Source organism: Cercospora beticola, chromosome 4, assembly GCF_033473495.1.
Source record: "Cercospora beticola chromosome 4, complete sequence".
NCBI lineage: Eukaryota > Fungi > Ascomycota > Dothideomycetes > Mycosphaerellales > Mycosphaerellaceae > Cercospora > Cercospora beticola.
The window spans coordinates 2,431,815-2,443,989 of NC_088938.1; the positions used below are offsets into that span (position 1 = coordinate 2,431,815).

Below are 12,175 nucleotides of genomic sequence, written 5' to 3' on the forward strand. Positions count from 1 at the left end.
CTAATATAAGAGCTATTAAAGCCTATAATACTACTACTTAGTTTAAGTATAAGAAAGGAGGAGATATAGAGCTAAATATTCCTAAGCTTAATTAAGTAAGTAGTATACCTATTAGAAACCTAGTTAGTAGACCTCTAAAGAAGCTAATAGTAGTTATACCTTCTATAGCTACTATATCTATAGCTATAGTAACTAAACCTATAGGTCCTAGCTAAATACTCTTTATATAGTTACTACCTCTACTAAAGGATAAGGAGGAGTACTAGAGAATAGAGGATCTAGAAGAAGAAAACTCTAGGGAACTATAACTCTAGTAGGAGAAAAGTAGAACTACTAAACTACCTAAGCTAAGCTAGGAAGTTAATAGATAAGCTAGTCCTAGTACTAGTAGGAGACTATATTCTAAAGCAAAAGGATTAAATATTATATAGTAGGACCTATAAGGAAATAGGGATTAGAAGAGGAACTAAGACTAAACCTATAGCTAAAAGAGAAGGAGATCTATCTTAGATAAAGGACTAGGCCTAGAGCTAAAAGCCTATAGTATAGTAATAAAATAAGTACTTTAGAAGAAATAGAGAGAATATAGATAGGAGGAGGAGCCTAGTACTAAGTATTATAAGGCATTCCTAAGCTAAGTCTAAAGCTAAGAATAGGAGTAGATTTAGGAAGCCCTATTAGAGGTTTAGGAGTCTATATTTATAGCAATTGCTCCTTAAGTCTCTATATAGAGATAAGAAGTACCTATTCTAAAGTCCTATAAAGAGGCAATTTAGGATCCTAAATAGAGATATATATAGAAGGATATAGTCTAAAAGGAACTAACTATATTAAGAAGTAATAATACCTAAACAAAGGTTATTCTACCTAAAGGAGTAAACCTTATTATATCTAAATAGGTATTTAATATAAAGAGATTAATTAGTAGAGCTATTAAGAAGTTTAAGGCAAGACTAGTTATAAGAGGTTTCTCTTAGAAGTTTAGAGTTAATTTCTAGGAGACCTTTATACTAATAGTTAGGTATAATACCTTAAGAGTATTTATAGCTATAGTTTATAAGAAGGATCTAGAACTCTACTAAGTAGATATAAACAATATATTTACTAAGAGCAAACTTAAAGAAGAAATCTTTATAATTCTACTACTAGGAGTTAAGATTCTACCTAATATAGTCCTACAAATCCTAAGAAGCTTATATAAACTAAAGTAAGTAGCAAGAGACTAGAACAAACTCTATATCTTAAAGTTAAAACAGATTAGGTTTATATAATTAGAAGTAGACCTATACCTTCTTATCTACTAGGAAAGGAACATTCTAATCCTAACCTATATAGATAATATTCTAATTATAGTACTAAAGCTAGAAGATATACTTTAGTTTAAGGAATAGCTAGGTAAGGTATTTAAGATTAAGGATCTTAGAGAACTAGAGAAAATCCTTAGGATAAGGTTAATAAGAGATAGACAAGCTAGGATTCTAAAGCTTAATTAGGAATACTTTATTTAGGAGAACCTTATAAAGCTAGGAATAACTAAGGAGATAGCTAACCTAACTCTCTTACTAATAGATAGTTATAATAGCCTAAAACTAATAGGCTTATATAATAAGAGAGGGAACAAGACAGAGTACTAAAGCTAAACTAGTACCTAGATATAGCCTATAGTTATAATAAGACTAGATATTGCTTTCTCTCTTAGAAGGTTAAGCTTATATATCTTAGACCCGACTAAGAGGCATATATAAGCTCTAAAGAAACTAGCAAGATACCTAAAGTTATCCTAAGACTTAGGATTAATATTTAGGAGAAATAGAGGAAGCCTAATAGGATATTTAGACTCTAACTATATAATAGACAAAGCAAACAGAGTCTTAATCCTTAGGAGCATCTTCTTCCTTTATAGAGCTCTAGTTTCTTAGATAAGCAGGAAGCAAAAGTCTATTATAATATTAATAATAGAAGCTAAGTATATAGCTATAAATATATATATAAAGCAATCTTAGTTCCTAGTAGTACTCTTAAGGGAGATAGACTATATAGAGTTAGTAGGAGAATACCTATTCTAACTAACTATAAAAGCATATCCTAATATAGTAAAAGAGCTAAGGCTAGTACAAATTATAGGAGACAACTAAGCAGCTTTAACCCTTATTAAGGATATATATACTTATAAGAGATCTAAATATATTAATATTATATATAACTATATTAGACATCTCTAGCGGCAGAGGAAGGTTATAGTAGAATATATTCTAACAAAAGAGATAGTTGCTAGTAGCCTAACTAAACTAAAGAATAGGCTATAGTTTTAGGAGTTTATAAAATAACTCTAACTTATATAAGGAAAGGCAAAAGATTCTAGCCCTAAAGAGATTAGTTCTAAGCGGAGGAATAAGATATATAAATAGAAGAAAGTAACTAGAAAACCTACCGCTAGGGTTTTTAGTTAGAAACTCTATCGATAGGGTTTTTTAGTCGTTTTAATCTAATTCGTATAGCTATATATAGGGATAGACTTAAATATAAGAAGGCAGGCAGAAGACTACCTAGCCTAAGTAGAAGTATTAGAAAGTGCAGTCTAGTTAGATATTCTAAGGGATACTTTAGGGATTAGAATTAGGTAATATAGGTTATATAATACTAGGTTATATAACTTAGCTAATGCTTATCTTAGGAGTAAGATACAACCTATAACTAACTAATACAATTAACTCGGTTAGTTCCTACTTATTATCTCTACTTCTACTATATTATACCTATCCGACGAGTGCCTACGAGAATACAATTCAAAACTAGGTTATATAACCTAGCTAATACCTATCTTAGGAGTAAGATACAACCTATAACTAACTAATATAATTAACTCGGTTAGTTCCTACTTATTGTCTCTACTTCTACTATATTATACCTATCCGACGAGTGCCTACGAGAATACAAATTTAATAACCTTTGCTATAGCGCTTGCAATAAGCGTAGACGGTCTTATTATCCTTATTTAATACTATATATACTATATCGTAGTTCTTACGCGTATACTAGCGACACGGATTCGATACTACTATTCCTTTATTAGTCTTATTAAATATAGGAGTCTAACCTGTCTAGGTATAGCGGAATAAGGCAAAGTGAAACCCCCTATAGTAAGTAGTTAGAGAGGCTTAGGTTGCTATCTACCGTAAGCCTACAAAGAAATACCCTCTGCTAAGAATTCCTAAAGCCTAAGGTACTACTTGCCTAAAGCCTAACTATTAGATAGAGAGATATAGTATCTATAGAATCTCAAATCGTAACACTCCCTCTAATAGCCTATCTCTTAATAGCTAGTTACCTTTCCTTAGTCTTATCCTCTATTATAGCAAAGGCCCTTGCCTTGCCTATATCTCTAAAAGCTAAGACTATACTTCTTGTAGGTTCTAGATACTAATAGCTTAATAGCAAGTGTCCCTTCCCTTAATATAGAGTGCACTGCCTAGCTTTAAACAACTCTAAGTTGTCTGTCCTCTTTCTCTCTTATTATTGTCTCTATATAGCTCTTATAGTATAAGCTAAAGGCTCTAATCCTCCCTCTAGTTTAGGTTACCTAGGTATCCCTACTTCTTTCTCTTCTAGAATAGAAAGGATATTATTAGGTAATAAGTATAGTTAGGCATCTATAGTATCTCTAATAGATAACTAAGATTTAGGTAGGCTACTAAGCAGAACTTAGATTCTGTTCTTAGGTTTAACTGCCTCTACTATTGCTAGCTAGGCCTCCCTTATCTTCTTCCTAAGTAATAGTAAGCTTAACTATACTTGTAATACACTCTATAAACTTGTTATTTAAAAGGTAAAGTACTGCTATACTAGTTTCCTTCCTAATGCTTTATTATCCTTATACTTCTTCTTTAGCTCTTACTAGATAGCCTTTGCTATCTCTTTCTCTAATACTACCTCTTTATCCTCTTTACTAATATAAAGCTAAATCTAGTAGATTGCTTTATAGTTTGCCTTGTTAGTTATTAGGATAGATATTAAGGTCTTAATAGTTAAGTATAGGTCTTCTCCCTTAAGGAATATAGCTATCTTTCTAAACTATTATTCTAAGTTCTCCTTAGAGAGTACTAGATATAGTCTCTTTACTAAAGTACTATTTATCTTGTCTTATTCCTATCTTGTCTTCTAAAGGGTTAACTTTAGGTATATATATTACTAAGTTCTTCTAACTATAGCTAAGAAATAAATTTGTTTTATATAGTAAACTAGGACCTATATATCTTGGCATTCGGTTCTTAGTATATATATAGGTAGAAATTCCCTTATACTAGATAGACTATCTAGTAGGGGATTAACTATGCTAAGACTCCTCTCTCTTAGCTAGAGCTTATAGGACTCTATCTTCTAGGTAGCTCTAGGGCAGGCATTATACCCTAGGCCTTATATATAGCATATATGTTAATAGCTAAAGGAGTATACCTCTCTAGTACCCTCTAGTATAGGAACCTCCTAGTGCTACTATATTTATAACAAAGGTAGGTTTATAACTCCTCTTAATCTTAGGTATATTAGTTTGTCTAACTAGGCCCCTAGGGCCTAATTGTCTAATCCTCCTTTAGATTCTAGGGATAGTAAGAGGTTTAGTTAGTCTCTAAAGTGTTATTAGCTAATAGCAGGTCTCTCTAGAACCTGCCTTGTAACTATCCTCTCTAAATATAACCTGCCTAGTATAAACCAATCCTCTAGCCTTATAAGATCTTCCTTTAAATAGGTAGTAAGTTCTATCTATATAGCTGTCTTTAGGAGACTCTTCTCCCTCTAATAGCCTAACTACTCTTCTAACTTTGTCCTCTTCTGCTTTCTAGTAGCAGGGAAATGCTAGACTAACTCCTAGTATTGTTAGACTATAACTTTTGTTTACTAAGCACCTAGCCTAGGTGCCTTATAGGGTTTGTTCTCTGTCTTTATATAGCCGTATAGTATGTCCTTCTACTTAGGACTAATATATATTAGATATCCTATCTACCTATATATACTATTCTTTCTACTATCTAGTTTGTGCCCGCAAGACTACTCCTCTTGCTTCTAACTCTTTTATAGCTTTAGATCCTACTATTGCCTTTAAGTCTCTTACTAGAGTACTTTAACTCCTACCGGGAGTACTTACTATTATATCCTCTAGCTCCTAGCTTTCCGGCTACGATGCAAACCCGGGCTTATAACCTGTTAAATATAGGGGTCTAACCTGTCTAGGTATAGCGGAATAAGGCAAAGTGAAACCCCCTATAGTAAGTAGTTAGAGAGGCTTAGGTTGCTATCTACTATAAGCCTATAAAGAAATACCCTCTGCTAAGAATTCCTAAAGCCTAAGGCACTACTTACCTAAAGCCTAACTATTAGATAGAGAGACATAGTATCTATAGAATCTTAAATCGTAACAAGTCTCTATAATCCTACTAGCTACTAAATACTTATTAAGGTTATTTCTAGCCGTCTTCTTTAGCTACGACTCCTTTACTATAGCTTTATATAGCTAGGCTTACTATTTATTAGGTAGATAGAACTAGAAGTCGGAAGGGTTCGTAGTAGTAGAGTAGCGGAGGTTAAGAAGAACGGGGTCGATAGCAATAGTACTAAAACATTAATAAGTATACTATAAGTATACTACGAGGTAGATTTAAACCTATAGTTTAGTAGCCGTCTTATTCTCTATTTTAGTAAATTAAGTTAATTCTAAGATCTCGCTAGCAGCTCGTTCTAGCGTCGGTAGTAGTAATTACGCTAGACGTTTGCGCCTATAAAGAGGTTATTAGTATAATAATTTACGTCCGAAGATAGCTAGGTACGTACGACGAGCGTATAGTGCGTACTATAGACTAATTATAGAATAGTATCGCGAAAATAGTATCGAACGCGCTGCGGCGGAAAGCTTATAGCGGAGGTAGTAGTAGGCGACGAGGTAATATAGACCTCGAGCGCTATTGTTTAGGCGTACAATGAACTGCTAAATAGGCTGTTTAATGCGACAATGCGACAGCGACAATAGTAGTTGCTATTGTAGTCAATAAACTAAGTAAACACTAAGGTAGAAGCGAATTACGTAGTGGCAACCACTAAGGTTTCGGCCTCCATACGGCAAGCTCCCGAAGCAAGCGCGCCAAGGAGACGTCGGCCAGCAAGCCAGATCACTGATGTGGCTTCTTACACTTTGCACAATCACACCACCGCAAGAGCGCCAAAAGCAAAGTCTTCGCACGATCGTGTAGGTCCAGCAGCCGCTCTCTCAGGCTGAGCCCATGTAACAGGCCAAGTGATGCATACTCATCGCTTTGAATCGCTCGCCTGCGAGATCCCATCTTGCGATATTCACATAGACAAAATGATACGCAAGTCAAGTCCATACCGTCCGAGCTCACTGCGCTAACTGTAGAGTTCTATTGCGTCTGGTCTAACAGACGCCACAGCTGGCCATGCCGCGAGTCTGGGTCATCTGATTGCCCTTATAGGACGTAGCTTTTCTCGTGCGCTTCTCAATGGGCCACGACCCATTTCCTTCTTCCCACAAGCTCAATCATGCGTCTTCTGGTGCTTCTTACAGCATTGCTGCCGTCTCTGGGGGCCTTCGCTGCCACTTTGGAGCATTCGCACAGCGACAGTCTCGTTGAGCAGCCTGAGAAGCGCAACTACTATCGGCCGACCTGTGGCATCTCTGGTTATCCGAAGAAGACGTACAAGCCCTACAAGACCATCCGCCGCTGATGCAACCAGTCGCAATGCTCTGCATATTGTAAGCAAAGCTCCAAATGCAAAAGCTATGCTTTGGGCAAGCAAGATTGCCTTCTCTACTCGGTCTCGGTCAAGGACAATGTCAAGAGTGGCTATGGGGCAACGTACAAATTCTACGACAAGTCCTGCCCATGCCCAAAGCCGAGTGCGACCAAGACAACGTGAGCAAGACTGAGAGTGTTCTAATGCGCGCGCACTTACTGAAATCGCGTAGGACTGCGAGGACTACAACAAGATCTCAGACTACTTCGCGCACATCGACGAAAACGAGCACTACTACTGCAGTCTCCGAAAGCACCACTACAGCTACAGTCTCCGCGTTGACTACCTCGGCGGCATCGACCACCACGGCCAGTGGAAGTACCACAAGCAGTGTCAGTGTCAGCTCTACTTCTAGCGACGCTACCACAACTAGCGCGAGCTCGACTTCTACCGCCAGCAGCACTTCTAGTGCTACTACTACTTCAGTAACGACCACGGCCTCAACTACGTCCACCACCTCCTCTTCTCCATCCACCACCACGACATCGATAACCACAACCACGTCTTCTTCAACGACTACAACTTCGTGAGCAAAATCGCAACCATCATTTGGCTTTGACTCTCACTAATCTTTGAGGTCTTTTAGCAGCACAACGACTACAACAGTTGCGGCCAAACAGACGGGCAATATTAGACTAACTGATGAACGCAACAACATGCAAACCGAGACTGGGGCTGTCCTGGACAGACCAACCAATGTCGATCCGGCTGCCTTCATTTTCGGTGAGCTTAGTGACGCCGTGGGTACCGACCAGTATGTCTTTGATCCTGCCGATGGATCTCTGCAGGTTCTCAAGGCCGATCGTGCCCCCTCCACCATTGGTCAATTTCTTTACTACGATCCAGTGACTGCTGGATTCGGACCACCCAACGGAGGAGGTGTGGTTTCTTATTTAGTCGCCACCACCGAGGCAGATGCAGCAGCGAGGAATGGCCAGAAGGCTGTGTGTCAGATTTCATCGGCTTCACAGGTAGATTGCGCGTTCGGCCCAAGCACTGTGGCAGATGTATGGTTCTGTGCAGGATCGATCGCTCTCGTCTCGCAGGGTCGCGATCCAGGGGAACCTTGCGACGGCCTTAGTATCACAACAAAAGTGACAAGCGTCGTCTTCAACACGCCTGCTGAGTAAATTGTTGTACTGCTACCTAAGTTCAGTCGGAAAAACATCACACAAAATTGAGCATCTATGGGTCGCTATTCTCTGATGACAGTACATCTAAATGGGTTCGATAGCAGATGGGGGAACTGTATAGTTAGTTGTTCTACATCGAATACAAGAATGCACTCAAATTTGTAACAGGTTTTGGTTAATGCATGATGTATGGTTGCCTCGAGCGAGTCCGACACAGCTGCGAAGAATGGCCAAAAAGCTGTTTCCAGACTCATGTCGTCTCCAAGCGTACAATGGTAGGTTGGCACGAATGGGGTGGTCGTATCTGGGGCTTGTGGCAGAAATGTTGCTCTTGTCGCTCCAGCCTACGACCCGACTGAAATTTGCCGCCCATATAGTGCTGCAACGACGGATCATCTAGCAGAACGTAGCTTAAGTGCTTGCATGCCGTCTTGAAGAGTTGGTGGCATGCAGCTTGAAATTTACGAAAATCAATACTACAACATCTGGAATGCTTCGTAAGTAAGAATCCAACATGTGGAACTCATGCCGTTGCAATAATAAAAAATAGACACAGGATATATATTGCAATTTGTAAGGACATGTGGCGAACGCCTTGCATAATTGGCTATCACGACGCGAAGCGTTGTCCACTCTCGATAGCTCAGCTGGAAGAGCGCAAGACTGTAACGGATCAATAATGGATCAGACCTCATCTTGAGGCCCGCGGTTCGATCCCGCGTCGGGAGATCAATTTCTTTTGTCGTTGTTGTTGTTCTATTGTGTGTCCTTTTGTCAAGTTGCGAAGGTCCAAATTTTTGTTTTTGGAAATTTTCAAAATTTATGCCACTACGCCATCGTGCAGAACGGTATGCATCCACCTATGCTCCGTTCTGCTAGACCAGTGTACACAGCTGATGTGTTCCAGTTGAGCGGTGCGTTGAACTCTGCCGGTGGTGAAGAATGCAACAGACACCGTTTGGTGTGCTAGAGTGCGAGATCCACACAAGCGAAGCTCAGCGGGGCAGACTTCGTCGCAATTTGTTCTCCAAACCAGCGCACTCGAAGTAATACTTCGAACACCACGGACTCGCAGACCATATTTGTTGCATCCATTGCCAAAAGATGGCCTCTGAAGCGCAACCATGGCACGCCGCCTTCCCGGCCCCGAAACCAGAATTCACGGCCGAAGTAATGCCTCGCAACCGCGCATTCATGATCCTGAGCATGCGAATCGCCTCAATGGTCATCATTGACGTCCGCAGAACAGATTACGAAGGAGGGTGTATACGCGGGAGCCTCAATATTCCTGCTCACGGCTTCTGGTGGAATCGTGGGATGCTCTATGAGCTTTGTTATAAAGCCGGTATTGAGTGGGTGGTGTTCTATTGCGGCTCATCGAATGGTAGAGGTCCAAGATGTGCAAGTTGGTTTTTGCAGCATGTGAGAGAGACGGCGGAGGATAAGGATATGAATGTTATGGTATTAGAAGGTGGGATTAAGGGTTGGGTAAAAGCTGGACCGCAGTTTATACAGTTTATGGATGGGTATAAGGAAGAGTATTGGAAAGAGCTATTCGAGGAAGAGGAGAAGAAGAAATCTGCAGAGTCATCAAATAAGGCGGCATCGGAAGGGAGTAAAGTTGCCAGCGCTGTGGGCGAGGGTGATGTCCTCAAATGATGTGGACTGGATTTTGGTACTGGTTTTCGCGGCCTCATTCACGCATGCATATGAACTATGCGTGAGTCTTCCTTCAACATCTCTCGTGGACCTTTGCGAGTGCCAAACCCAGCGAGAAGATTACGATGAAGCGGCCGAACGAGAATTCCAACATCAGAAACATAACTCTTCGCCCACCACCTGACTCTGTCCAGGTAGCGATGGTCGCCAAATACTATGCCTCACGACAGAGCAAGCCGACATGGACGCTGGAATCGGAGAGAGCGAAGACACGAGGATGCAAGATCATGATCGTGAAATGGGGAGACTGAGGACGCGCCTGGACTCCGCCGCACTCTTCTCCTAGTATCGACAGGTATCCCTCTGTTATCTCTCGATGACACTTGCGAAAGCTGCCGGGAGTCGATTGGAATGGGCCTACCCTTGAAGATCCCACGCAAGGAGCTCAACACAGCAGGCAACATGTAGATGCGGTTTCGATGTTGCACAATTTTCTCGGGAAAAAGATGTCGCGTCTTGCATATGAAGTATTGGATAATCGCGCCTCGTCTGTGATTGCGAGACACCCGGTTGGACAAGTCATGAGCAGCAGCTTCTATGCGCCAAGGAATATTTGGGTGAGGTTGATGGTGGAGGCTTACGGTTCACGATACTGGCCTGCAATAATGTTAGCTGCAAAGCCATCAAGGCCGAGTGGATGGCAACATGGGATTCAAGCTGGAAGCTGAATCAACAAGCCCAAGAGCAAGAGCAGACAACCTCGTGTTCAACATTGCGCTTTCTTGATTCCTCCCGCCGATCCATCTCATCGATATTCCCAAGCTCTTCACCCTAGCCTGATGTCGTGAGAGCAGGACAGAAGCTGCGAGCTGTACATTTCCCACCTCATGACCTTTCCAGCCTTCTCTATTTTGGGTTGCGCTAACCTCTTGAACTTGCTGCTATCCAGATGTTGACTAGCGCGGTGTGGTACGATACAAGCCGTCTCGCCGAGGCCGAGTACGACGTGCTCGATGTATACAGCTGTCAACAGAATCGATAGCACACTTCGTGTCGTCCGTGGTGGAAGCCGAAGAGCAGGACGTAGGAGCCCGACGCTCGATGAATCGCGCAGAATGTCCAGCACCGCAGGGGCGCAGCCGTGGCGGACTCATGGCGTCCGAATTGCACTTCGAGACCACCTGAATAAGGTTCCATCACGCAGCATGCAATTCGTATACTTGGCAAGCCGCCTCGTCTTCATTGTACAAAACGAGAAGATGGCAAGCAAGCTAGAGACTGGAGCTAACTCAGAGTAAGTACGCCTATCGGCGCACGACGCCTTCGAGCCTTCTCTTCCAGCCTCACCTCACCATCGTCACACCGCACCACTCCACCCAGACACTTCAGCTCCGCATTTCAACTCACGGGGCATCGAAGTCGCAACGTGCATTGTGGTGCAACGGTTTTGTTTCCGTCGGCTGCAGGCCCGCATAATTGCCAAATTACGGACAGCAGCGGATGTCGGCGAGTCAAGAAGGTCAAACACGTGGGCTTTGCGCAAAGGCAGTTTTATTTATACCCAAGCAACGAGTAATAACGCGAGCAAGGCACGTGTGAGCGCGAGAGGGGTGGAGGGAGCAGAGAGATCACTGCGGTCTCCAAGATTGTGAGGGCAGATTTGTCGGCCGCCATGGCCGCTTTGGAAGTATTGCAGTCCGCGCAGCGCGCGACGTTGGAGTTCACGGCACCATTGGAGGGATCCGCGGATCTGAAAGCTGGAGAGAGCGTTGATGTCGCTTGGAATACGCCATGGGAATTGACGACGCTGGAGCTGTGGAGAGGGCCTGCACGGGATGGGAGTTTTGCTGTGAATGTGCTTGCCGGTGAGTGGCATTGGGACACAAGTTCTTTCGCGCATTCGTGACTGACTGTATTTCAGCAAACTTGACGCAGGACGTCACGACATACCTTTGGAACGTGCCGGACAATGAAGACCAAGCTATACCATTTCAACTCCGACTTCAGAAAGGCGACCAGCCGAGTGAATGTGCCGAATGCGTCGCCAGCACATCATCCTTCCAAATAGAGAGCGCGGCATCAAGACAGACATCGCCAACGGCAGACACCACTTCATCACCGCCAGCAGCTGCTCCCGCTTCGTCAAGGCCAGCGCTGTCGCGTGAGGTTCAATTGGGCGTGGGGCTGGGCGTCGGACTAGGGATACCATTTGTCGTCACACTGGTTGCATTCATCTTCCTCTGTCGCCGAAAACGACAACGAAGGCAACATCAAATCCAGCAGCTGAATAATGTGCACCGGCGGCAACAGGAACTCATGTCGGATAGAGATCTCCGATTCTCCACAGGCGCCTACTCGTCGGTCTCCAGATTCAGCGAGAAGTCGTATCACGGACCTTTCGAATTCGAAGAAGAGCCTGGAAAAGTGAAGCCTGGGTGGGAGAGGCTGTTCGGGAGGAATGGGCTTCCGTTTCTTGCGGCACCTGAGAAGGCAAAGGATACGCGAGGTTTACTTAGACATTAGAGCTCATCGTGACGAATGCAATGATTAATGACTGTATTTTAATGCTTCTTTGAAAGTGA

General features: G+C 42.3%; 3 protein-coding genes and 1 non-coding gene across 4 annotated transcripts; all 4 read left to right on the forward strand.

The window, feature by feature from the left end:
• Positions 1–6,890: 6,890 nt before the first annotated feature.
• RHO25_006595 (uncharacterized protein) lies at positions 6,891–7,931 on the forward strand (the record flags this gene model as incomplete). Its single annotated transcript, XM_023597412.2, has 3 exons — positions 6,891–6,920; positions 6,974–7,133; positions 7,408–7,931. The coding sequence occupies 3 exons, from the start codon at positions 6,891–6,893 to the stop codon at positions 7,929–7,931; spliced, it is 714 nt and encodes a 237-aa protein (XP_023451758.2).
• A 635-nt stretch (positions 7,932–8,566) lies between these two features.
• RHO25_006596 lies at positions 8,567–8,663 on the forward strand. The gene has a single exon. It is a non-coding gene; the product is annotated as a tRNA-Tyr (tRNA).
• Positions 8,664–9,038: 375 nt separating this feature from the next.
• Positions 9,039–9,593, forward strand: RHO25_006597 (uncharacterized protein; the record flags this gene model as incomplete). Its single annotated transcript, XM_065602809.1, has 1 exon — positions 9,039–9,593. The coding sequence occupies one exon, from the start codon at positions 9,039–9,041 to the stop codon at positions 9,591–9,593; it is 555 nt and encodes a 184-aa protein (XP_065458881.1).
• A 1,672-nt stretch (positions 9,594–11,265) lies between these two features.
• On the forward strand, positions 11,266–12,116 carry RHO25_006598 (uncharacterized protein; the record flags this gene model as incomplete). The annotated part of the gene is made up of 2 exons (XM_023597414.1): positions 11,266–11,458; positions 11,515–12,116. 2 exons carry the CDS (start codon positions 11,266–11,268, stop codon positions 12,114–12,116), a joined length of 795 nt encoding a protein of 264 aa, XP_023451756.1.
• Between the last annotated feature and the right edge of the window lie 59 nt (positions 12,117–12,175).